The following is a 27,310-nucleotide window of genomic DNA, read 5'->3' as shown; positions in this document are numbered from 1 at the left end:
TGACGTGCACCCAAATGGGGGACAGATGGCAGGGACAGGAGACGCCCAGAGACTGACCCTTGGAGCAGACTCTGTAGACACTAGCCTGGGGACCCCAGCCCCCCCACTAGCCTGAAGACCCCAGCCCCCACACCGGTCTGGGCCCTGAGCCCACCTGTATAGCTGGTTCTCGCTGCCCAGGTGGAAATGTTCATACTGGGCATAGGCCTCGTGGCCTTCCCAGTCTTGCAGCTCCACACGCAGAGAGTAGGCTGCCCTTCTGGTGAGCTGGTGCACCACCTCATTGCCCAGCCAGTGCTCCCCGGCTGGGTCTCCAAAGCCCTATAGGGAGGGGAGCGTGGGGTGAGACTCATGCTGAGGAGGAGGCCATGTCCCTGGCTGAGGAACTGGGCTGGGCCAGGCTCCAGGGCTGCTTATACAAAACCACTGTGCTTAATGATCGAGTTCATAAGTACAGTGTAGGCAGGCCTGGGAGTGGGAGCCCTCCACCTGCTACAGGGAAGACTAAGACTTTTGTAAGTGTAAAAGTCTGTTAAAAGTTACTGAAATCACATTCCTCTGAAGTTCAAGAACAGGAAAACTAATCTTTGGTGACTACCTTTGGTGGAGTATTGACTTGGAGGGGGCACAAAGTGGGCCTCTGGGGTGCTGGGAGTGTTGTACATCTAACTCTGAGTGGTGGTCACGTGGTTGAATACATATGTAAAGTTTCACTGAGACTTACACTTTATTTGTGTGCTTAGCCACATGTATGTTAAATCTCAACAAAAATTAAATAGGCATTTCAATCAGCTACATAAATAGTAGACCAAACTTTGTTTAGTGACAGCGCAGCCACTGCAAGATTTCAGCCACACAGAAATGTAAAACTGAGAGTGTGGGGAATGTCATGTCCCAATGCCCTTGGACAGAACAAGAATTCAGCACCAAGGACAGGGGCACATCCAACGCCCGCTCCCCAATTTAGTCACGATGCAGTGCGGATTAGCCTGATGGTTAATATTCAGTGCTCTTTTGTGTACTTCTGCACCTGGACACCCTATTCCTCCTTGCCATTTTAATTACTGTTTAAAACCCAATTAGTTCAAAACACTCATAACTTAATTTGGTATTTATTTTTAAGTATTCCCTAAATGAACAGCAAGCAGACACAAATAACAGAACTGCTGTATCACCTTGTAGGAATCTTTTTCTATTTCTTTGGCTTTGAAAACTTTCAGAGTTTTTAAGTATTTTAAGTCAGCTTGACAAAAAATCCTTTATTCAAACCTAATTAAAAAATTGGAAAACAATAGGGTTTCTCTTCTGATAAAATACATGTGATCTTTGGCCCTGCAATTCCTCGTTGATGAATCTCTACTGCAAATATGACCATAGGTGTATGAAAAGACAAGAAACTTCATTAAAGTCATGCAGTCAGGGGTGACAGGGGGATTTTTATTCTGTCCCCTCCTTTGTATTCTTTAAAAAATTAGCAATGTATATGTATTATTTTTTTAAAAAATTAAAACAAAAATAAAGCTAAACTTTTTTTTCTTAGAACGTATGTCAAAGTTTTCAAAAAGAACATTCAAATTCAGGTGATGGGGTACCATAAAGCAGATGCGCACTGTCAAGTTTAGATGAGTTGATTTTTTCTGGGGGAGGAATGAGGGCAAAGCAGTCCCCTTCCAACAGCCCAACCCCTGCCCCAAGTTTCAGGGCTGAATGGCCCCTCCCCAAGGCAGCAGGGTTACCTGTTTATAATCCTTCCAGTTACGCTGGAAATTAACGGTGCCATTCTCACGGCGCTGGATGAGGGTCCACCTGCCTCCACTGCTCTGCAGGTCACAGAACACCTGGAGGGGGTAGGCAAGGCACAGCTGGGAGCCCTTGGAGGCAGCCAGAGGCCAGGTCTGTGCTGGTCCAAATGTGGCTAGGCTGACAGACCCCCACAGAGCAACAGGTGAGCCTGGGGGTCCTGGGCATCAGAAAGATCCAGGCTCAAATTGCCCATCCATTGCCATCATTTTTCTAAAGTGGTGGGTAAATAATGACCTCTCAGAGCCTTCCTCTTCTTATTTGTAAAATGGAGGTTTATACCTTAACCTCTTTGTGCCTCAGTCTCTCATCTGCAAACTGGAGTTGTGAAAATTAAATGAGATGAGTCATGTAAAGTGTTTAGAACAGTGCCTGGCACATACTAGGTAAATGGAAACTTGACTTCTTTTTGTTGAAAGGAGAGTTTAGCAGGTGTGTGAGAAGTGTAAAAGACAACCTGGAGACAAACAGAGGCATTCTCTTTGGTATATTAAGAGGGGGTGAAAGGAAATAGAGCAATTGTGGCTCACACCTGTAATCCTAGCAATTTAGGCGCAAGGTGGGAGGATCACTTGAGCCCAGGAGTTCGAGATCAGCCTAGGAACATAGGGAGACTTTGTCCCTACAAAATATTTAAAAATTTTAGCCAGGGCATGGTGGCATGTGTCTGTAGTCCCAGTTACTTAGAAGGCTGAGGCAGGAGGATCATTCAAGCCCAGGAGGTCAAGGCTGCAGTGAGCTGTGATCATGCCATTACACTCCAGCCTGGGCACCAGAGCAAGACCCTATCTCAAAAAAAAAAAAAAAAAGGAAATTGTGAAGTTGGAATCTGCTAGTTGTTTCCCTTCTAGGCCTGGCTCTCAGACGCTCCCTCCTGACATCCGTGCTCTTCTCTGTCACCCTCCTTATCTGATGACTTGACCTTAAATTTTAAGACAACCTTGGGAGCCACTCATTGAAAATGGTGGCACCTCCATTAGCCCCAGTTTCTAATTTCCACATGGGGCAGAACCCCAAGTCCTGCCTTCAATATGTAAACTAGAAAGAAACATCTTTGGGCTAAGGCTCTGGAATTTTGGGGATTGTTCGTAATATCAGCTATCATCATCTTAACCAACACAGAACTATTTCCTGCTGTTCCAATTAAAGCATCTCTAAAGTGATGCTGGTGAAGGATGCACTGCCAACTTTGGGAACTTCTACTTATCTCCACAATCTGACCCCTGACTGCTGGGGGTTTCAGAAGTCAAAGCCACCCCTACACCTCTGGTATTTCAGATACTGGACAAAGTCCCGATGGAGTGGGGAGGGGTGTCTGTCTGGAAAGCCCTTGGGTCAGTACCCTCTAACAGCCACAGTTTCCAGGGAGTCCCCTAACCTTCCTGGGCTTCGTTGCATTGGACACCTGGATGGTGTAGACACCACTGGCACTGGCCCCAGAGCGCTGGATCTCTGCACAGTCCTGGAACACCTGCTCACCTGCCATTATGAAGGCTGCAAAGGGACAACACAAAAGTCAGTTGGAGATGGGCAAGGAAAGAGAGAAGGGTCCAAGTGGGCATGCCTGCCTGCTTTGTGCCAGGTTCTGGGTTGGGAGGTGCTGGGAACAGGGAGATGAGTCAGACCTGGGAAGATTTCATGGAGGAGGTGACAGTAAGCTGGGACCTGTACAATGAGCAGGAGTTGCCCAATGGAGAAGGGGAAGGTGTTCCAGGCAGAGGAAACAGCATATGCAAAGGCCCCAAGGTAGGAAGGGCCGTAGTGTGTGCAGAGGACAGGGCATGAGGAGGGGAACTGAGGCTGAGGCCAAGGAAAGGAAATGACTCACACCATGAGAGAGGGGTTGAGACCAGGGAGGCTGCTTGTTGTTTGATGAAACTGAGAGGGTAGAACAAGGCTGGCATAGAGAAGGTGGGAAAGGAAAAGGAGAGAGGAAGCTGAGATTTCAGCAGGGCCAGGTCAGCCTTGAATGCTAGGCTGAGGAGCCCAGATTATCTGGGCTGAGAAAGAGCACTCTGTCCAGAGTGTGGAGTGGGGGCTGGAGGGGATGAGACTCAAAGCTGAGAGGCCAGAGAGGAGGCTGCTAGAGTTTTCTGGGAGAGAGTTACTGGGGCCTGAACTCCAGTGAGGCACTTCCCATTTCACAGACCAGGAAACTGAAGCCCAAGAGTGAGGCAACTGGCCCAAGGGCACACAGCCAGGTAAGGCAGAACCTTCTTTCTTTGGAGCTCCCTTGGGTGGGAAGCTGTGAGTTCCCCTCCATAGCCCACCCTTTTGGCTGGATCTCCCTGCTGCCCTGGGCATAGGCTCCCTTATTCTGTCCTCCCTGGAAGCTGACTGCTGGCCTTAAAGGGCCCCTGTTTCTTCCTTCTGGACTACATGAGATCAGGATAGTATTAATGACCAAAACTTACCAGGGGTTTCTAGGCCTGGCCTGGAAAAAGTGACTTGACAAATAAACTGCAGAGATTTAAAATCTCCTGTCTCAATTAGTGGAATCCAGTTAGAGGTTTGAACTGTGATTCTACCAGAATCCAGTCTCTCTGGGTAGGCAGGTACACAGGATGGGGCTAAAATTCCAGATGGACAGGTCGTCAAAACCAATGAGGAACCAGGAGGCTACCACAGGGTGGGACTTCCTGGTTTGGCTTTACATCTGAACTTCAGGGATCCCAGATCCTGGATCTGGGGCACTTGTCCGGAGAAGGCTATTGCTCTCATGTCACAAATGAGGTGACGAAGACCCCCAAATCCATCCCAGTTCACCTACAAGCATTTCCTGGGCAGGGGTCTCCACTGCCCTACCTGTCGGCACCCCCCTAGCTCCCCATGGGGAATGGAGTCCAGCCAAGCATGAGGAGGCTGTTGGCCTCATGGTGAGAAGGGATGGGCTGAACCTTACCCAGTAAGGCAACGACAGAGCCAGGGTTGGCCTGAGATTTCCAGCCACCCTTTCCAAGGCTCTGCTCACTGTTACTTTCCTTAGTCTACAACAATGTCAATAACAATAACAACAATAATATCAACACTAAAAGTGAAATATTCACCATGTATGGTAGTGTTTCCAAGGTGCCGTGTAATACCAGGGGTAGTTTGGGACCAGGAAAAATATTTTTGGGAGGCATAAGAATAGGATGGACTGATATTGACATGTAATGGTTTGACCTGGTCCTCCTCTGAATATCTGGGCTGGTCATTTGCAACAGTTTCCCTCGCTTTTGGCCATAGGCACTGTGCTGAACCTTTGTATGCCTGAACTCATCTGATTCTCTGTGCAAGAACTCTATGAGATTATTATTCCCATTTTACAGGTAAGAAAAATTGAGGCTCTGAGAAGTTAAATAAATGACTTGTATGAAGTTCCAGTGCCAATAAGTGAAGGAGCCAGGGCTTGAACTCTGGCCCATCTGACTGCAAAACCAGTGCCCTTCCTCCTACACCTACACATCTCCCCTTGGATTTCCACCACTGAGCATACGTAAGGTTGAGCAAACAGCCTGCATTAACAATCGCTGCTTTTATATCGTGCACAGGTTCGGTCTTTTCTGCCTGTGTCCTTGTCCTTGTAACCTTCTGAACCAAACTCCCCACTGCCTGAAAACATCAGAAGACTTGACTCTTTTCTCTTTTCACCAGCCTCCACCTGACTAGGACAAAGCTAGGCAGAGAGCTAGTGCTCCCTTCCTGCTAGACTTCAAGAATGCCTGGTTCCTGTGCCCCGTCTCCATCCAACCCTCTCTTCTACACCTGGCGACTGAGTCTGTCCTTCAGTTTCTCCATCCAGAAGAGGGTGAAAGCAGCTGCCTAGTGTCCTTCCCTGGTGATAGTGGAGCACAGGGGACAGGGTGTTTGGGCAAAAGGTGCCCAAGATGAGGTGCCCAACACAACCTCCTACTCAGACGATTGAGTAGACTTTCAGCCCCAGCTGGGGACTGGGTTAGTCGTGGGTTAGTGGGAGGCGTTGGGCCCAGGCCCTGTGCCTTGGGCTGAGCTACAAGAAACCCACACATGGGATGAATTCGGGTAGCTCATGGCTAGGTCTATGCATAAGCCAGTAATGGGTTCAGGTTAATCCACGTGTCGCGGTTTAGAAGGTGTCTACTTTTCCTGCCTGTAGCTTCCTTAGGCCTCAAATCCCTACTCGGCAGTGTCTGTCAGACATAGATGGAGCCAGGTGGGATCCTCTGCCCTCAAATCCTTGTCAGCACTGGTGGCGCCTGAAATGCCATCACTATTGGGTCTTAAAGGCTTTCCAGCCTTCCCCTATGGATCTAGGAGCAGCAGCAGCCCCTTTGATCTTTCTCTCTCATCAAGCCATCTCCACACATGGTTCCAATCAGAGCTTCTTGAAAGTAGTCCCACTCTGTTCAAAAGCCTCCCATGCCCCTGCTAGCCTCAGGCTAAGAGCCCTTCTCCTTCGTACAGCCTTTGGACCTGTCTGTTTTCATGGTCTAGAAACTTCAGGAACACTGATAGCTGAGCATCTGGCACATATTAGGCACTCAAAAACTGCATTTCTTTCTCCTTCCCTCTGGGACTCATAGACCAGGGATCGAACATTTTTGCAAGGGACAGGGGCTGTGACTGTGCATTCACTGCTGTATCCCCAGCACCCAGCACTGGGCCTGGAACACAGTAAGTGCTTAGTAAATGTTTGTGGACTGAGTGATTGCCGTTGGGACCAAGAATGCCTTGGACAACCCAAGTAGGCTGTGTTAGAAGGAGTCAGTGAGGGCCTGGGAGCCTGGCCCAGCATTGTTTCCCTTCCCCAGAAGCCAGGGCCAGGGATGCCTCTTCACTTCTGTTTGGCCCTCTTGGGCTTAGGGACAGGGGCATTAAGATGAGAGAGGTCCTTGGGGCGCATTGAGTCCAACCTCCCAGTTCCTGCCCATTCTATAGCTAGGGAAACTGAGGCCCAGGGAGGGGTAGGACAAGCCCAAGAAAGTGGGGCTGGAGAGTGAATCCTGGAGACCAAACTTGTCAGTCTGGACTGCTGTTGCCCTTATCCTCACCTCCAAAACCCACGGGTAAACTGAGGCCAAGGGAGAGGCAGGGGCATGCCCAAGGTGACACATGGAATTAGGGGACAGGGCCTGGATTGGGATTGTTGTTGCTGCCATTGTTATTACTGTTTATTGTTATTTCTGTTTCACAGATGGTCGGGGAGGGTGGGGCCCGCAATGGCTCCCAGGTGCCCAGAGACCCTGAAGGGTGAGCAGGGTCTCCCTCCCATCTCCCACCCGTCTTTAGCCGCATTGGGGCGCACCCAGCTCACTCACCCGGGGCCAAGGCGTTAGCCCTTTCTTGCACCAGGTCCCGCAACAACACCAGCAGCTGGCTCAGTCTGTGCTGCTGGTCCTGTAGGAGGCTGGAGTTGTGCCTGACACTGCGCAGGCCACGCTCGATGTTGGTGAGGGCGGCGCTCTGGCGGCTCAGCGTGTTCAGCAGCTTCGCCTTCTTGCTGAGGATGCTGGCCAGCTCCTCCTGCTGCTTGGTCTCCAGGGCCTGCAACCGCTTCTCAAGCTCGCTGCGGGGTAGGGGGCGCACAGAGATGAGCCTGGCATCCTTGCGAAGCGTGCACCCCGGCGCACCTCCCCTGGGCCCTGGAGTCCCTGCAGCCTGAAAATGAGACTCAAGTGTGGTGGAACGTCCTGTGCCCACTGTAGGCACAGGTTGAGGAGAGGAGAAAATAGGTACCCAGCCCTGGAGTAATATAGATTGAGGTTTAGTGGAAGAAAGAGGTGGTGTGTGAGGGACACCAGCAACTGGGTAGCTCTTATCAAATCCCAAATGTGCTTGCTTTTTGACCCAGCAGTCTACTCTCAGGAGGTATCCTCTAGGGAGCATGGGCAAGAATGGCCCTGTAGACTTGCTTCTCATAGAAAAATAAACAAACAAAAAACAATATAGCCTAGATGCCAAACAGCCCTGAATCCGTTGCGTTTTGGTGTCCCTGGAAATGTTCCACAGTCATGAAGAAGGAGGCATTTGCACAGAATTGGAAAGATGCCCAGGACTTGGGGCATATCAAGTCTAACCCCATGTGTGGCAAGAGAAGAAAGAAAGAAAGAAAGTATTAATGTAAATATAGAGAAATGGGGTGAACATATAGGGGAAGGCTGGAAAGACCACAGTGGTGCCTGTGTTGGGGATAATATGAAAGAAATTCCCTCAAGGGCTGTGACTTCTGCAGGGCGGGTTTGAGTGGATGGAGATGGAGAGGAGGAAGATGGGGGCAGGATGGAGGGCCCAGCTTTCACTTTTATTTTGTACAGGTTCCTGTTGTCCGATATATTATAATAATCAAGAGACTTTTTTTTGTAATGGATTTAGAAGCAAAGAGGAGTTTTTCAAAAGAAAGCTTTTGACTCAGCTCTTTCTTTTTGGGCATTTTATCCTCCAGATTTGCTCACACGTGTGTGAAATGAGACATGGTAACGTTACTCATCATATCACTGGTTGGATTAGTAAAAGGCTGGAAACAACCTCAATATCCATTAACTGGGGACTGGAGAAATAAAAGCAGGGATGACATATGGTGGAGCATTGTAAAGGTGGAGAAAAGAATGAGCAAGCATGTCATGCAGTTATAGGATCTTTCTAACGTAACTGAATAATAATTTGTAAAAACAAGGTATAAACAAGTAGTAGGCTACATTTGGGCTTAAAAAGGATAAAAACGGGAGTGTACAGATGCTCCAAAACGTATGATGGGGCTACATCCTAATAAAGCCATCGTAAGTTGAAAGTGTCCTAAGTCAAAAACGCATTTGATACACCTAACCTGCTGAACATCCTAGCTTAGCCTAGGCCACCTTAAACAGGCCTAGAACACTTACATTAGCCTGTGGTTGGGCACAATCATCTAGCACAAAGCCTATTTTATAACAAAATGTTGAACAGTTTATGTAAGGTATCGAATATTGTAATGAAAGAGAAAAACACAATGGTTGTATGGGTACTCAAAGTACGGTTTCTACAGCATGTGTATCACTTCGTACCATTGTTAAGTCAGAAAATTGTAAGCCCAACCATTGTAAGTTAGCAATCTTCTGTATGTATGTGTTTGCATGTTCATAAGAAACCTGGAATGTCAGCTTATAGAATGTCAGCCTCATGAGGAAAGGGGCTTTTGTCTCTTTGTTCATTTCTATATCCACAGTGTCTATAATAGTGCCTAACACATGAAAAGAGTTCAAAAAATAATTGTTGGTTGAATGAATGGAAGGGTACACAAGAAACTAGGAACAGTGGCTACCTCTGGCTTGGGTGGGTAGCTGAGGAACAGGGCTGGGAGGGAGACATTTTCCTGTATATCCACTTGTGCCAACTCATTCTGCAGACTAAGAAAATGAGTCCAGCTAGGGCAGAAGAAGTTTCCTCTGGACACCCAATTATGCTACAGGAAAAGAGAGAATTGGGGCACACTGAAATTCTAGAATTCTTGCTCTGCCTTCACGGGCCAAGAGTTTACTGATGACATCCTCCATCCTCACTGATTTCTAGACACCTGGTGCTAATTTAGAGTCATTGAAAGTATCCTAGTCCTTGCCACTGAGACCTTGGGTTGGGAGAATAAGAAGATGGGCAGACTCTCATTAATTGCACCCAGATCAGAGAGCTTGGGGATCTTATGGCGTTATCCTGAACCAGCATGTGAACAACATCTGGCCTGATTCACAGGCCTGTGGCTCATTCAGTGGATAGATTTTGCCTTCTCCAGAACCCTGACTTTGGCAGTTTTTTTCTTCACTCAGCTTGAAACGGAGATGAAATCAGCCTTAGCTGCCAGATTTTTCTGCTTTATCTAAACCTTATGACCATTTTTTTTTTCCGGTAATTTAAAGAGTGTTCCCCTGATGCCTATTTGCTTATAAATGCAAAGACTCTCTGATAGTGCAGACAAGAACCTGGTAGCTGTGGTTTCTTCTGGGAAAGGAAGCAGGTAGATAGCACCAGATTTATTTATTTGCAAAGAAGTAAAACCAACAAAATTTACAGGGTGAATAGTATGGTGGGTGAATTAGATCTCAATAAAGCTGTTAAAATTTATGAGATAAATAAAAGAAGGAGGAAAGGAAGGAAGGAAAGGGAAAGAGAATTAGGGTGTCCTGGGCCCCAGGAAAATGCCTATCCCCTGTCCCACCCAGTGCAGGGGCCAGGCAATGTGCCTGCTTGGCCCCTAGCCCAGCCCCATACCCAATCTCATTTCCAGCCTCAGTCTGGGCTGCAACCCTGGTTTCAGTCCTTCCCCAGCAGGGGCTATTCCCAGCTCTAGTTTCAGCCCTAACTCCCAGAATACCTCCTTGCCCCAGTCCTAATCCAAGCTCCTAGCTCTGGCAACAGGCTCTATCCCAGACACCAGCCCATGTCCAGCTTCCGGTCCTGGCTCCAGCCTCAATCCCAGCACTGGTTCTGGTGCCCGCCCTAGGTCCTAAATAGTCTATCTATTTAGTCTACCTAAAACTGTCTCGTCTGCACTCCAGCCCCAGCCCCTGTCCCAGTCTGGGGCCAGGTGCCACACCCACCTGTTTTGGCCCTGAAGCTGCTGGAGCTTCTGCCTCTGTAGCAGCAGCTGGTTCTCCAGCTTGTTGGTGGAAAGGAAGGTCTCCGGCATCTGGGCATCCATTCTTGATGTCTGGTTCAGGAGCTGCCCCAGCAAGCAGAAGCAGGTAGGGGGCTACGTAAGTACTACAGGAGCCCTGCCCAACCACCCACCTGCCCACAGGCCCTGCAGCTCCAGAAACTTACTCATTTCCACTCTCTCAGTCATAGTTCCTGTGGTTACTCCTTCACAGGCCCTGACTTAGCTTATGATCTGCTTCCTAAATTTGCCTTTCTCCATCACTGCAATGGCAGCTCCATTCTCCCTGCTGCTTAGGCCCCAGGAGCCGTCATCCTTGTCCCCCACATCCAACCCATCTGTAGGGCCTGTCTGCCCTGCCTTCCAGGTGGTACCTGACCACTTCTCTCCTGCTCTGTGGCCCTCACTCTGGCCCTGGACTCCTCCCTCGCTCCCTGCAGTCTAGTCTCTACTCAGCAGCCTGGGACCGCCTCTTAAAACATGTTTGCTCTGTTCAAAAGCTTCCTGTGGCTCCCATCTCATGCAGCAGAAATGCCCCAGTCCTCACCATGGCCTGCAAGGCCCTGTGGTGTGATCTGTCCCTATGACTTCTCCAGCCCCTTGCCTGCCACTTTCCTCCTGGTCACTCCAGCATATGGTTCTCCTGATGTTCTTGAACCCGCCAGCATGTCCATCCTCCCTCTGGGCCTTTGCATGTGCTACATCCCCTGTCTAGAGCACTCTCTGCAGTAAGCCTTGCTGCAGCCCTACCTTCTCTGTGGCCCTTCCTGGCCTTGCTGTACGAACTTGCAGCTCTCATCCCTCCCACCACTCCCAGTGCACCCCCCTCTTGCTCTCTCTTCCGTGCTATTTTCTCCTTAGTGCTGTCACTGGCTAACATATACAGCCATGTCTTGCTTAATGACTGAAAAATGTAAGAGGGTCGTCATTAGGCAATTTAGTCATTCTGCAAACATCATAGCGTGTACTAACAAAAATCTAGATGGTATAGCCACCTGCACACCTAGGCTATATGAGGCAGCCTATTGTTCCTAAGCTACAAACCCATGCAGCATGTGACTGCAATACTGTAGGCAGTTATAACACGGTGGGAAGTATTTCTGTATGTGTATCTAAACACAGACAAGGTACAATGAAAACAGCATATGATACTCTTATGGGACCGCTGTTGTCTATGTGGCAAGGTGTTGACTGGAACACTGTTAAGCAGTGCATAACCATGTATGTCACCCATCTTTTCGTTTTCAGGGGAAGCTCCACAGGAGTAGGAATGTGTGCCTGCTCTGTTTCCTGCTATATACTAGAACCAGTCTTCTCAAGCAGTGCCTGGCATACAGGGGATCTAACAAACAAATGGGCACAAACTTGTGTCTATTTGTTACTCACTTTTTCATCCACTGACTTCCCTACCCTTTGTTTATTCACTAGTTCTTTCCCTGCTCTTTGCTGCTCAGATACCTCCTCTCTCCAAGTCCTTGGCCCCAGGAGCCCAGGGAATTGTTTCTTATCCATCTTCCCCTGGTGCATTGTAAGCCCTCTGAGGGCAGGGGGGCTGTGCTACTATACCCCTCATCCCAGTGCCCAGCACAGACCTGGGCACTGAAGTTACAGAGGCAGAAAAGCCAAACCCAGCATCCATCCCCCAGGGCTCACAGCTTGGAGGGAGATTGTTTTATGAGAAGGTCATCAGGGAGGAGGGACCCAGGGGGCTACAGGCCCAGAGGAGGCCTTGACCCTACCCAGGGTCAAAGATCAAGATAAGATGACTGGGGCTATGAGCCAGCCTGGCCAGCCACAGGCCCTCAGTGCCCACTCAGTCACCCTCTGTTACCTGAGCCTCCATGTCGGTCAGCTTGCGGGTCTGGGCAGTGGTCTGGTTCAGGAGGCTGGTGCCCAGCTCTAGCATGGGGGCCGTCTGATTCTGGGCCATTTGCTGCTGGACCTGCACCAGCTTCGACCTCAAGATCATCTTGATGGCCCTCTCTAGCTGTGGGAGACCATGGGCTGGGGTCACGGGGGAGGGGCTGGGGGAAGCCCCCTGTCCCTCCCACGTGTCATCATGGGAGGGCACTGAGCAGCCACATGAGGCCTCCCTGGCTCAGAACATGCCGGGCCAGGTCAGGCCACCATTACCTCTTGCCTGGACTATCCCAGTAGGTTTTTCCCTGGGAGGGATTTATATGCCTGTTTTGTCTGCCTCTCTGCTTCCATCCTTGTCCCCTGCACAGTCCATCCCCCACTAGGCAGCCAGAGGGATCCTGCTAAACTTAAGTCAAGTCACACTCCTCCTCTGCTCAAAATCTTTCCAGGGTTCCTATCTCACACAGAGGAAAAGCCATGGCTGCAGGTTCCTCCATGACTGGGCCTGCCACTACTCTCTCATTCCTCTCCTATCCCCCTCTCTGTCACTTCAATCCCGATGCAATGCCTCCATGACATCCCTCCAACGAAGCAAGCATGCGCCCACAAGTTGTTCCCTCACTGTTCCCTCTATAATCCTCCCCCAACCCTGATCCCCATCTGCATGGCACACGCTCATGCTGTTTCAGCTTTCTTCATACCACTTATCACCACCTGACTTTTTAAAATCACTACCTCTGTTTTTATCTGTCTGTTGTCTGTTTCTCTCTCTAGAATGTCAATTCCATGAAGCCAGGGACTTGGTGTTGCTCACTACCTTGTTTCTGTGTTTAGCACAATGCGTGGTGCACAGTGAGTGCTCATAAATGTGTGTTCAATGAATTGATGAAAAAGGGGAAACAGCAAGGGTCAGAGCACAGCGCCCAATCGCATGCCCCTTCCCCAGCTTCCTCGGGGTGAGCCAGCCAGCAGGGAGTGGGAATGCATCTCTCCCTTGTACAAAGAGTTTGCAGGTCCATTGGCCAAACTGTGCTTTCGATTTTCAGATCTCCTCCATCTGCCAAATGGGGCTGGTCTGGCCAGTCTCCAAGGGTTCTCCCAGCTCTGATGTTCTGGGATCCCACGTGCAAATGTTCATTTCTTTGACAGGGCTGCTCCTTTCCCAAGGGCAGGAGAGCTGGTCTGGCATGACACCAGTATCCTGTTGTAAAGGTGAACAGTGTGTTCTCAGGGCTCAGTGCCTGCGGGCAGAAAGCCGGCTCCCATCCACCATTGCCTCTCCATTCGGCACACATGCTGGCCTCTCACCACGCCCCCTACCCCCGTCCCTGGCTCCTTCCCCGGCTCCTTCCCTTGCCCTCTCACTCAATCTTTCAGAAGGTCCAACTGGACAGCTCCCAGGGTCTCTGGAAGATGGTTGCTCCCCGGGAGAGGTGGTGACCTTGGCTTAGGCCAGGCTCCAGCCACTTCCTCCTTCATCTCTTCTCCCCTCTTCCATCTTGACTGTTCACTCCCATCCCTTCCTCACCCTGGAGTGTTTCAAAGGGAGCAAGTTCCATTATCAAATCCTGGAGCGGGTGCTTGTAGGCGGTAGTAGTACTGGTTACAGCTGTGTTTCTCAAAGTGTGGTTCTTCTGAGAGCTCATTAAAAATGCGAATTTCCAGGTCCTACCCAGACCTCCTGAACCAGAAACTCTTAATGATGCCCAGACATCTGTGGTTAACAACCCCCCTGGCTGAGTCAGATGCCTGTTCAAGTGTGAGAGCCCTTGATGCAGAGATGGCAACGGAGACTGAAAACCAGAGAGACCCCCTTCCTTCTTTCCCTGCATCATTAGCCCACCCCCTCCCTGCAGCACACAAGCATGGGCTAACAGCTCCCATCTAAAAACTAACTCCACAGCCTCTCTGGCTGCTTCTCCAATTTCTCTGATCTCCTCAACACAAAACTTCTACAAGTTGTCTCCATTTTCTCACCTCCATACCCACCCTCACTTAAAAAAAAAATAACGTTAATAATATAATGATGTTACATTTCACACATACAAAAAAGCATAGAGGCCAGGTGCAGTGGCTCACACCTGTAATCCCAGTACTTTAGGAGGCTAAGGAGGGTGGATTATTTGAGCCCAGGAGTTTGAGACCAGCCTGCGCAACATGGCGAAACTCCATCTCTACTAAAAATACAAAAATTAGTCAGGCATAGTGGCACAAGCCTGTGGTCTTAGCTACCCAGGAGACTGAGGCAGGAGGATTGCTGGAACCCGGGAGGCGGAGGTTGCAGTGAGCTGAGATGGCACCACTGCACTCCAGCTTGGGTAACAGAGTGAGATTGTGTCTCAGAAAAAAAAAAAAAAAAAAGTATAGAGAACAAATATAACCTATAGTGTTCATTCTCCTGTATACCTCCAGTCACGTCTCTCCATCCTGGGAGGTCCATTTGCCTCCTGGGGTCTCACTGTTGCCCAGGCTGGAGTGCAGTGATGTGATCATGGCTCACTGCAGCCTCAAACTCCTGGCTTCAAGCAATCCTCCCACCTCCCAGATAGCTCCCAAATGGGTGAGCACCACGATGCCCCGTTTCCCCTTTGCTCTTTAATTCACCTTGTCATAGATAGCCCTCCTTGTCACTGCACTCAAGGGACACTTTTGTGTCCTCGTCTTTCTTGACATCTCAGGAGTGATCAACTGGATGGCCACTCCCTGTTGCTGGATGACTTCCCCCTAGTCCTGGCTTCCTCCTAGCCCCTAATCACCCACTCTCTGACTCTTCCTTTACAGACTTCTACATGGCAGGGCTCCCATGGCCTAGTCCTGGGTCCTTGTCTCTATGTACATTCACTCCCTAGGTCAGGGGTCCTTAATGAAGAACCACAGGCTCCATGAACTTGAGTGAGAAAAAAAAATCACATTTTTTTGTCCACTAATCTGCAATTAAAATTTGGCATTTCCTTCAGTTATGAGCTTAGGTCACAAACCACAGCTGTACTAGCAGGTCCTGATAGTCATTACCAATAGAAATCCCAAATATTTTCATATCACAACACATTCTTACAGTATCTTAAAACATTGTTTTTACTCACTGTGACTTTGGAATTATGGACATCAGACCCACCACTGGATAATGCTATGCCTGATCACAGATTTTATCTTTCATATTTTGCTTATGATTTTCATATTACTGAGTGTTCCTATGCTTTGATTTTATCCATTTCTGAGAAAGGATCATTAAACTTCACCAGGACCAGATGCCAAGGGGTCTGAGGCTCCAAATGCATCAGGGTCCTGCCCGAGGTGCTGAGATCAGTCTTTGGAGTTCCGCACACCCCTGGCTGATGGGGCCATCACCATCTCCCACCCAGACTTCTCCCCTGCATGTCCCCAACTCACCATCTCTGCATGGTTTCCAATGAGCGTCTCGAGCCCAGTGTGAAACTCTTCGATCCTCAGCTCCCACTGCCCCTGTCTCTGCAACTCCCACCCCATTCTTCCAAGTCTTTCCCATCTCAGGAAATGGCCCCACCCAGTTCTGAAGCCCCAGACCCAGACCTCAATCTTAACTTCTCTTTTCCTTAGCGGCCACACTCAACCCACCAGTAAGTACTGCCCACTGTGATCCCAATGTGGATTTCAAATCTGTTTACTCGCCTTATTCTGGGCCAGGCTTCCCTCCTCCCCATGGGTCTGCCTTTTTGTGCCTTCCTACCTCTAACCCCTCTGTCAGCTCCCAGGAGATTCTAATGTGTGGCTGGCTGGGCCCACCAGCATGGATAAGGACAAACACAACTACACTGAGTTTGGTCTCAGGCTTTTTCAGACTTCATTGACCTCCTAGAACCTAAATTATAAAACAGACATCCAGGTACTGAGCACCTGTTCCAAGTGGTCAAACAGCAAATTCATGCCTGAGGTGAGACTTTCCCAGGCATCTTCCCCAAGCTTCTTATTTGCCTGAACATGGACAAACTGAGGCCCAGAAGTCTTGCCTAAGGTCACCATCTGGCCGGCTAGGCGCTAAGACTCCTTGCCTGAGGGTTACAGAGCTGAGCTGGTGATTCAGGGCAGCTCAGTGTCCTCTCGAGTGATTGGAGATCCCCAAGCACCTCACTGGTCCCCCACTTGTCCTGGAGTTGCGAGTGGCTGGGCAGGGCAAAGGCTACCCACAGCTGAAGCCCATCATCCAATTTGCCACACCCGCCCACCAGCACAGGCCCTGGGATGGATAATCTGGGCCAGATGGGCTCAGTTAGGCTGAGCTGGGCTCCGGAGGCTAACATTGGCCTGGGTGGTGGGAGCCGGGTCTGGCCCACGGCTCAGGCATCAGCTGGAAGGGCAGGGGACAGATCCCAGTGGAGGAACTGACCCAACATGGGATTTACTGCTCTCTATGCCCTGCACCAACTCCAGGATTAGACCTGCCCCTTCTCCATCACTCTCAGGCTGCTGAATTCTCAGGCCTATGATGGGTAAAAAGGCCTGACCTCTTATCACCCTTCCAGCCGGCAAAGAGGCTGAACTTCGGTCCCTGGTCTACCGCCCCCTCCCCTTGGCCCTGGGTTTGAGTTCTGGCTCTGCCATACTCTCATTGTGGGCCCTTGGAGAGTACCATGTTTCTCTGAGCCCCACTTTACAGATCTGTGTCACGGGTCAGCACACTCTGCTCCTTGCTGGGGAGAGGGCTTTTGAAAAGGGTCTTGAAGGAAAGGAAAGAAATGTTCACAGGCAGGGGCTGGGGGAGGAGGGGTGATCCAGACAGATAACAGATACAGATCCATGGCCTCCGTGGTCAAGGAGATCTGCTCAAGCCTGCTTCTCTCCTGCATTATTTATATAAAATGGACATCAATTGGTGAATGGAGAAATTGCAGTCCACCCATGCAATGGACTACATTGAGCAATAAAAAGGAAAGAAACATTGATGTGTGCAAACACACAGATGAACCTCAGATGGATCATGACTGAAAAATATGCAACTCCAATGGTTCCACACTGTAGGAGTCTATTTGTATGACTCTCTAAAAATGTCAGAATCTGTGATTGCCAGGACCTGGGTCCGAGGGGTAGGGATTGATTGTTAAAGGACACAGGGGAGCTTTTTTGGGATATTGGCAATGTTCTATGTCATGATTGTGCTGGTGGTTACATAACTGTATACATCTGTCAAAACTCATGGAACTGTGTGAGAAAAGGGTAGATTTTGCTGTAGGTGTGTCCTATCTCAATAAAAATAATGCCCCCAACACAAGGTTCTGTAAAATGCCCCAGATATACATATGTAACAATAAATAGGTTTCCTCCAGTGAACCCCCTCACCCTCTCTGAGTTTCATTCATGCGCTCATTCAGGAATTCTTTCTTTCTTTTTTTTTTTTTTTGAGATGGAGTCTCACTCTGTCACCCAGGCTGGAGTACAGTGGCCAGATCTCAGCTCACTGCAAGCTCCGTCTCCTGGGTTTACGCCATTCTCCTGCCTCAGCCTCCCGAATAGCCGGGACTACAGGCACCCACCACCTCGCCCAGCTAGTTTTTTTTGTATTTTTTAGTAGAGACGGGATTTCACCATGTTAGCCAGGATGGTCTCGATTTCCTGACCTCGTGATCTGCCCGTCTCGGCCTCCCAAAGTGCTGGGATTACAGGCTTGAGCCACCGCGCCTGGCCAGGAATTATTTCTTGAGCACCTACTATGTGCTCATCCTGTATTAGGTACTAGATAATCAGAAATGAGCAAAATTGGTAAAGTTTCTGATTCCAGGGCACTTCGACTAAATATATCAGTTGCACTGAAACCTCGATGAATGCTATGAAGAAAATATGTGGGGATGTAGGCAAGTTTAGCCGGAATGATGGAGAAAGCCCCACCAGAGAGGGCCATCTGGGCTGAGAGGCTGATAAAAAGCCAGGTTTGGGAGAGTCAGGAGGGAGGGAATTCCAGACAGAGGAAAAGGCAAGTGCAAAGGCCTTGAGGTGGGAGGGTGTCTTGTATTTGAGGATCAAAATGAAGATGAGTAACAATGGTATGCCCTGCATCTATCTCTCTCCCATGGAAAATGGTGCATGAGGTTCCTGCTTGGGAAAAGCATTTTATCAACTGCAGATAAAAACGAACGTAGAGAGAGGAGCGCTTTGTATGGATGGACCTGCGTGTGAATCACAGCTCTTAGCTTACTGGCTGTGTGACCTCAAGCTGAGGGCTCTACCTGTCTGAGCCTTTTCTCTAAAAGAAGATAATCATAGCACCTTCCCCTGGGTTGCAGGGAACATTCCTGAGATGACTCTGGTTGTAGTTACATAATGAACGCATGACAAATTCTGGTATGTCTGGGCCATAGCTTACTATGTGTCAGGCCTCTGAGCTGAAGCCTGCACGGATACATCCAGATGGCCTGAAGCAATTGAAAAACCACAAAAGAAGTGAAAATGGCCGGTTCCTGCCTTAACTGATGACATTACCTTGTGACATTCCTTCTCCTGAACAATAAGTCTCCAGAGCTCCCCACTGAGCACCTTGTGACCCCAGCCCCTGCCCGCCGGAGAATAATCCCTTTTAACTGTAATTTTCCACTACCTACCCAAATCCTATAAAACTGCCCCACCCCTATTTCCCTTTGCTGACTCCTTTTTCAGACTCAGTCTGCCTGCACCCAGGTGATTAAAAGCTTTATTGTTCACACAAAGCCTGTTTGGTGGTCTCTTCATATGGATGGGCGTGACGCTATGTAGCTGTTAAAAACAATAAGGTTGATGGCTGGGCATGGTGGCTCACACCTATAAGCCCAGGACTTTGGGAGGCTAAGGTGGGTGGATTGCTTAAGCTCAGGATTTAGAGACCAGCCTGGGTAACATGGCGAAAACTTGTGTCTACTAAAAACAGAACAAAATTAGCTGAATGTGGTGGTGTGTGCCTGTAGTCCCAGCTCCTTGGGGGGCTGAGGCAGGAGGATGGCTTGACTGCAGGAAGTGGCTGCAGTGAGCCCTGATCGTGACACTGCGCTCCAGCCTGGGTGACAGAGCGAAACCCTATCTTAAAACAAAACAAACAAAAAAGAATGAGGTTGAGCTGCATCAGGTGCTGGTCTGAAAAGATGTCCCCGTCATGCTTGTGAGTAAAAAAAAAAAACCAAGAGGCAGAACACTACCTACAATGTGGATCCATTTGTGTATAAGAATGATCCAAATGGTGTATTTCTTTTTTTTTTTTGAGACGGAGTCTCGCTCTGTCGCCCAGGCTGGAGTGCAGTGGCTGGATCTCAGCTCACTGCAAGCTCCAACTCTTGGGTTTATGCCATTCTCCTGCCTCAGCCTCCCGAGTAGCTGGGACTACAGGCACCCACCACCACGCCCAGCTAGTTTTTTGTGTTTTTTAGTAGAGACAGGGTTTCACCGTGTTAGCCAGGATGGTCTCTATCTCCTGACCTAGTGATCCGCCCGTCTCGGCCTCCCAAAGTGCTGGGATTAAAGGCTTGAGCCACCGCGCCCGGCCCAAATGGTGTATTTTTATATAAAAACTGAGGAGACCAAACTATTAACAGTAGCGATTTGCTTCAGGGGAGGGGGTGACAATGGGGTGATGCTGATGGTATTTTCTTTTTATATTACCTATATCGAAATTGTTTGGATTTTAAAAGTAGAACGAGAGTGTATACAGGCATCATTAATAGAATATTTAACAACTAGTATATATAGGAGTCCTTAACTGATGTCCTGGACTCCCGGGGATCTGTGAATAGAATTCAAGGAACCTGTAAACTTGCATTTAAAAAAAGACATTCTTTTCCCACTAATCTCTAACTGAAATTGGTTTTTCCTGTGGTGGTGAGTATATGCCACAGGCTATTACGGTGGTGACAGCGGGGCCTGCGGCATTGTCACTAGTAGAAGCCGCAGATACTCTAATGTCTCATTGCAGTGATTATGGACATCTACAACATATTGCGTATACTTATCTCAGCCTCAAAGTGACGGAAGGTACTTGGCCCACCACTCTGTCTTGTTATTTTGTGCATTAATACAGAAGTAATATAAGACTATATCAGAAACCTGTTTTCTGTTATGTTGACATTTGCATCTCAAGGCAATTTGTTTCCTTTATAAATCTATGCATTTAATTTTACATTTCAAAAAACATTGTTTTTCTGAGAGAGGGTCTGGAGCTTCTCCGGATGCCAAAGGACCCAAGGCACAGAAAAGGTTGAGACCCCTGAAGACCCGTCCCATACAAGGTTCCTCACTGGTATCCCCAGCAGGCTAGCAACTCTGAGAGTGCAAGGACTTTGCCTGCCTTCTGGGGCCTGGAAGAGTGTCTGGATATTTGTAGGCTCTGCTGTTGACTCCAATTATAGATGGGCAAATGGAGGTTCAGGCTCAGAGTCACTTCCCTGAGGTCACCCATCAAGTTGGCAGATGCTAGATTCATCCCCAGGTCTACTGATTTGGAAGGCTGGGAGGTCAGGTCTGGCGGGTGTAGGAGGGTCAGGGCGGGGCTGAGTGGGTGAAAGTGGTGCTCCCCGCACCCAGGGTGCGACCCAGGCTTTAGCCCTGCAGCCAGTGCACCCAGAGGACAAGGTGAACCCTGCTGCTGGCTTCTGCCTGTTGATCCAGTTCCTGGGTCTCTGCCCAGACTTGTTCCAGAACCAGACCCAAAGCATGAGAGCTTCTGTGAATCGGGGTGTGCGTTAAGTAAACTACATCCTTCTAGTTGTTCAGACCCAGCCTCTCAGAGCTACCCTGCTTTCCTTTGTTTCTCTCACATCCTGCATCCAATCTGTTTTCTCTACCCTTGGGTGTATGCAGAATCTGACCATTTCTGCCCAGCCTTGCCACTTCCACCAATTATCTCTAGTGGGGATCACAGCTTCCTTGATACTCTCAGCATCTGTCCTTGCTCCCTGGGCCCTCAGGCTATGCTCCACATATAGCCAGTGAGATCCTGGTCAACCTCTCAGATTATGACTCCCTCTGCTCTAAACCCTGCTGTGGCTCCCGTGTGGCTAAGAGAGGACCAGGACTCCTTGCAGATTCCTTTAGTAGAGAACAAAATTCTTTGCTTTGGAAACAGGCAAAACAACCCCCAATGAACAGAGTCCAAACCAGGCTGCACTGGGATGGTGTAGGAATTGGGATGAAGCCTGTTCTAGGTCCTAGGCTGAACCAAGGCCCCATGGCTGAGGTGGTGCAGGGTGTGGAGATTTGAGCCTGGCCTGACCGTAAAAGGAAAAGGGCTTTAGCAGGGATGCCCCAGGGGTAGGAGCCCAGGCAGGGAGACATCTGGGGAGCAAAGACTTAGTGAGGGGGAGACCTAAATGATGCCCTCAGGGACCACTCAGCTCCCATCCCCTCCATTTCACAGATGGGGAAACTGAGGTCCCAATCAGGAAAGTAAAGTGCCAGAGGCTGTACACAGGAGCTAATGGCCAGATCTGGTCCAGACATGAAAATCTGGGGGGTCAGAGCTTTCATAGCTTTGTGTGTACGTTTCAACTTAAATGTAAATCTTTGTAATTTTATTTTTCAAATGGGTGATATAAACACATTGTTCAAAATTCCAAGGAACAAAAAGGAGTGAAGTGAAAAACAAATTTTTCTGTCCTTGCCTCAACCCACAGTTCCCTCCCTACAGGCCACTGAGGGAGGTTCCTGGGTTTCCTTCAGAGAAACGCTACGCATACATCTGCAGTAACTATGCTTCCATCCCGCCACCTGCCCTTCAGTCTACAAAAACCTCAGCTTGCTGTTCCACACCTGGCTTCCTTTTGCTTAACATAATTCATAGCGTGTTCCACATTCATCCAGGTAGACTAGCCTCAGCATTGTAAACTGCTTGCAATTCCATCTATGGGCCTCCATTGTATCCTCATCTAGTCCCTTCTAGCTGGACCTGTAGGATGTTTCCAGGCTTTAACCATCACAAACAGGGCTGCTATAAATATCCTTGTACACCTGTCACTTAACACTCCCACAGCCTATGTGGGGAATAAATCCTTCGAAGTAGAATTGCTGAGTGAAATCACATGTTTTTTTGGTCCTTTGTTTTTTGAGATAGAGTCCTGCTCTATCTCCCAGGCTGGAATGCAATGGTGTGATTATGGCTCAATGCAGCCTCAAACCCCCAGGCTCAAGCGATCCCCCCACCTTAGCCTCTCAAGTAGCTGGGACTCTAGGCATGTGCCACCAGGCCCAGCTAATTTTTCAGCATTTTTTGTAGAGACCAGGGTCTCACTTTGTTGACTCAGGCTAGTCTCGAACTCCTGAGCTTCAGTGATCCTCCCACCTCACCTCAGCCTCCCAAAACATTTGTGATTTTGACTATCGTTAACAAACTTCCCTTGGCAGAGGTTGTGCCTGGTGGTTTCTGCGCTTTTGGAGGTGAGGCCCTAGGGTCTGCAGAGGTGGCCACAGGAGCCACAGAGTTGCTTATTGCACCCCCTCCCAACACACATCCACACCCCCCCAATCTCAGTAGCACCAGAGCATCTCCCACCAGCATCCTTCTCTCTTTCAGGTCTCCCTGAAAATGTCACCTCCTCTGAGAAGCATTCCCTGACCACCCCCACTCTACTCCACCTGTTTATCACAGTGTCCACTCTGGCTTCTACACAGTACTTCATGCCATGTGAAATCACGTCAGTCATTTGTCATTTGTCCGATTCCCCCACCAGAAGAGCCCCAGGAGTGCAGAGATTTGTCTTCCCTGTTCATGAGCACATCCTCCATGCCTAGAATAGAGCCAGGCACATAAGAGGTCCTCGATAAATATTTGTTGAAAGAACAGATGGGTCAGTTTTGTGTAAGGGGCCAGATTTCCATTGAATAGTTGTTTGGCATCTAGAAGCAAGTTTGGAGCCTCGAGCCCAGGCCCAGCCACTGCTGGAGCCTGTGAGAGGCAAAGACAGTGGAGACCACAGAGTCCAGAGAACAGAGAGCTAACTGATGCCAGGGCAGAAAGAAAGGGGAAGAAACACCAGCACAGAGATGGGAGGGGCAGGCAGGAGGGTTCCCAGGGGGAATGGAGGGAAGGAGTCAGTTGGGGTATCTGTAGGAGGAATGTTCTAGAAATGAGCAAGACATACTCTTGGTACTCATTTACTTCCTCTAACCAACTCGTTCAGATGTGCCGAGACTTGTGCATGGTGCTGGGGAGACAGCAGTTACCAGAACAGGCCAGGTTCCGCACTGCTGCCAGGGTCTCCCAAGGAAGATATCTAAAGGGTTACTGTGTCCCAGGCATGGCCCCAAGGCCCTACAAATACAGCTCATTTAGTCCTTGGTTCTCCCACTGTCACCATTTTACAGATGAGGAAAGGAAGGCACTGAGAAGATGAGCACCTTGCCTAAGTGGCAAAGATTGGATTTAAATACAGGCCTCTGGTCTCCAAAGACCACACCCTTAGCCATTCAGTGGGTTGCTTGTGGCAGCTAGCCTTCAGAGTGACCCCAGAGATCCTGGTGCTCATGCCCTTGTATAGTCCCCTCTCTCAAGAAGTCAGGACTAACTAGCATGACTAATTAGATATTGTAGAAATGTTAGTGTGACTTCCTTGGCTAAACCATTGCATTGTGTCTTCTGTCTTGCCCTCTCTTGGACCCCATGCTCTAGGGGAAGTAGGCCACCATGGCCTGAGGACCCTTAAGCAGCCCTGGGGAGGAACCCATCTGGAGGGGATCTGAGGCCTTCTACCCATGGCCAGCAGCTCACCAGACACAGGAGGCTGAGCCCCAGCCCCGGTCAAGCCTTTAGATGAGTGCAGCCCTAGCTGATATCTGAGTGCAGCCACATGAAAAAAACTACCTTGTTAAGTTGCTTCAGAATTCCTGACCCTCAGAAACTGAAAGATAACAAATGTTTATTATTATTTTAAGCTGCTGAATGTTTTAGGGTAATTTGCTATGCTGCAATAGATAACTAATATACTGCTTTTCCAGAGCTTATAGAGGTTTAACCCTCTTGCTTCTCTTCTCTGCCATCCCCAGTCCTCAGTTTCCTCATTTTGACAATGGGCTGACTTGTGATTTGTGAGGGTTGGCCCCTCCTCCTATGCCTTGCTTCTGTCCCCCAGGCCTGCACTAGGCCCTCACCCTGTGGCTCAATGCAGACTGAGATGGTTTGTCTTGTCCTCTCTGAGCAGCTGGGCCCAAGCCTTCCTTGTTGTTTTCCTCTCTGAGAGACATTCTATTGCTTTTCTTCTGGGTTAGGCTCTGGGCAAGCAGAGCCAGTGGACAGGGAGCCAGGGGTAGAGAGAGTCGGGGACCAACGGGCTCTCATGGAGAGATGAGCTTCTCAACCCTAGCTCAACCCTCAATTCTTTGACACAGGCCCAGCATCTCCAAACATCCAGTGTGGTCTGGGCCTGGAGCACTGCACTGAGAGTCAGCAAGCTTGCTTAATAGCTTTGCCATTTCTTTTCTCTGCCAGTGATGAGCTTCTCTGAACCTCAGTGGCCTCATTGTTTCCTCCTTGCAGAGGGCCTGGAAGGAATAGGGAAATGGCCACAGGGATCTGTGCTCTGCAGGAGCTGGGCTGGGATTCTTGTCTGTCTTGTTCATGAGGCCTAGCACAGTGACTGGCACACAGTAGCGCTTCCCATATTTGTGCAATATTTGGGACTTCCCTGGCTCCTGAGCCTCACCTCTGATGGGGTGGTAGGTCCAGTGTCCATCCTAGGTAAAAGGCCACAAGGAGAAGATGAGGAGTGTGGGGGAAGGGGCTGCAGAGGGAGGGGGAGTAGGGCCTGCCTCTGCCATCTGGACTTGGGAGGGGCTGCCAGGGTCCCTGCCTCCTCAGGCTCAGCTATGCCTTTGGTGGTCGTCTATATTTCAACCTTGATCTTGGGAGGTGTTTGCGATTGCTCACCTCCCTGACACTTGAATGTCACAGAATGGAATGGTGTGCCCATTTTGCTTGGCAACATGCCTATTGAACAGTTACTATGTGCTCAGCACTGTTCTAACCACTAGGTATATTAAGTCCTTGTAGCCACCCTCCAAGGTAGGACCTGTTATCAACCCATTTTACAGATGAGGCACAGAGAGGTTAAACAACTTATGATGCCACAAGGTTTATAAGTCAATGTTTATAAGACACATATAAAGTGCCTGGCCCAGGGAAAGTCCCATACGTGAATTCGCCACAGCAAAGCACTCACCCCAGAAGACAGAAGAAACAACAGTAGCATCTCCTGGTTCTCTGCACGCTGGAGCAGTGCCAGGCACATCCCCCGACCAGCCTTTTGACCTCACAGCAAACCCAGGCAATGTGTGTATCATCACCTCCATTTTATAGATTGAAAAGCTGAAGCTCAGGTCTTTCTCATATTTGCACAGCTAAAAATGTCACAGATGTAAAGTTGAGGGAACAAAAGCAAACTACAGTAAGATATGGATGGTATGACAGGATTCCTTCCACTGTGAATCCTGGAGTCTTTAGGTTTACTGAGCACTTAGTTTCTGCCAGGACGTGTACGGAGCCCCACATGTGCGTTGCCTCATTTAATCACCTCAATAACCTGCAAAGTGGCTTCTGTTATTGTTCTCACTTCACAGATAAGGAAACCAAGACACAGAGTGGAAAAGCAATCGTCTGAGAAGGCACAGCCAGTAAGCAGTGGAGCTGGGATTCAAACTGAGTCAACTGGGACTCAGGACCTACGCTGGCCTTCTGTGGGATTTACCCCCAGGCCCTGGGCCAAGAATGGGGCGTGCAATTGTGGGGACACCCAGACTGAGCTTCTGGAGCCCCTTAGCTTTTCGGAATGGCCACAGCTGCCTGAAGCCCTGCCTGAAGCCCTGCCTGAATCATCCCTGGCAGAAAAGCCCTAGGGAAGTTCTCCTTGGCCTAAGGGCTCCTGGGGGAAGAAAAATCTAGCAGCTATGGGTCTTCCCTTTGGGGACCAGGGTCCTCTATATTTTCCAGGTACCAACTACTGCCCAGGGACCCACCCATTATGGACATAGCTTATTTACTGGACAGGAAACCATCCTAAGTGCTGAGATAACAGGTTCTGGCATCAGATGACTGAATCTGACTTCACCCTTCTTGGCTGTATGATGTTGGGCAAGTCACCTAATCTCTTGGTGCCTCAGTTTCATCATCTGTTAGTGGACAAGCAATCTTACTTTACTGAGTCATGGTGAGAATTAAATGCAGTAACATAAAGCACTTAGGACAGTATGTGGCATACAGTAAATGCTCACTAAATAAGTACTTACTCATTACATCATAACTGCTTTTTCATCCTCCACTCATTCTGGGAGGCACGAGTGTCTTGAATTCCACTTTAGAGAGGAGCCAACTGATATATGTGGCTTCCCCGGGCTCCCATAGCTTGGAGTGGTACCCCTGGGACTTGACCTCCTGACCTCAACTTGGTCCTCCCCAGACCCCACAGCCATCTCTCAGGGTTCATTCCAGACATTTCAGAGCTGGCTCTGAGGTTATGCAAACAAACTGTGGCCCGAGTCTGACTGGAGGTGTAGGCTTAGGGGGCAGACCTGGGGCCTGTTTTCTAACATTTCCTGCTCAAGGAGAAGGGGAAGAAGGTCTGTGTACATCCCAGCTTGGCTGAGCTCTAAGGCCGGGGAGGAGAGAACTAGAAACATGTGGCCCTGCCCTCTGTGGCCCTGTCCTCTGTGGGATGGCTGGCCAAGCCAGTTGAACAAATAAACCCGTCCCTCTGGGGGAAGTTGCCAGGGGGGCTGCTGCTGCTGGTGCCTGCCCTGCACCCCCACCTCATCCGGGGCATGAGCCAGCTGGTCATCCCCAGGCTGAGGGTATCTGTGCCAGCTGTTTCTAGGCCCCCTTCTTGGAAAAGTAATCCCGTTACTCTAAGAAGCAGATGCTGTTCCCCCCACCCCATCCCCCAGTCCCAAACTGCTTAGAAAGGAGCCAGTGTTGAGGTTAGGAAATCAAACCCCAAGATACTTTGTTCGGCACCGAGACTCATTTCTTGTTTGGATAACTGAAGGCTGAAAATGCCAAGAATTTGTGGGCAGCCTGGGAAGGCTGGGGCAACTGGAACCCTGGCTCCCAAACCAGGTCAGTTTGGGAGGGTCTCAGGCTGGGCAAGGACCCCA

At 49.4% G+C, this 27,310-nt stretch overlaps 1 protein-coding gene across 1 annotated transcript in view; it reads right to left on the bottom strand.

Moving 5' to 3' along the window:
• Positions 1 to 27,310, bottom strand: part of ANGPT4 (angiopoietin 4) — a 40,306-nt gene that overhangs the window by 7,159 nt on the left and 5,837 nt on the right. Inside the window, exons 2-7 of the mRNA XM_033185969.1 lie at positions 12,216 to 12,371; positions 10,329 to 10,450; positions 7,080 to 7,327; positions 3,179 to 3,294; positions 1,737 to 1,838; positions 155 to 321 (exon numbers count right to left, since the gene is read on the bottom strand). Coding sequence (XP_033041860.1) covers positions 155 to 321; positions 1,737 to 1,838; positions 3,179 to 3,294; positions 7,080 to 7,327; positions 10,329 to 10,450; positions 12,216 to 12,371 — 911 coding nt within the window. The remainder of the gene's footprint in view (positions 1 to 154; positions 322 to 1,736; positions 1,839 to 3,178; positions 3,295 to 7,079; positions 7,328 to 10,328; positions 10,451 to 12,215; positions 12,372 to 27,310) is intronic.

The sequence above is a fragment of the Trachypithecus francoisi genome, unplaced genomic scaffold, assembly GCF_009764315.1.
Source record: "Trachypithecus francoisi isolate TF-2019V2 unplaced genomic scaffold, Tfra_2.0 Lachesis_group21, whole genome shotgun sequence".
Classification (NCBI taxonomy): Eukaryota; Metazoa; Chordata; class Mammalia; order Primates; family Cercopithecidae; genus Trachypithecus; species Trachypithecus francoisi.
This window is presented reverse-complemented; position numbering and strand designations above follow the sequence as displayed.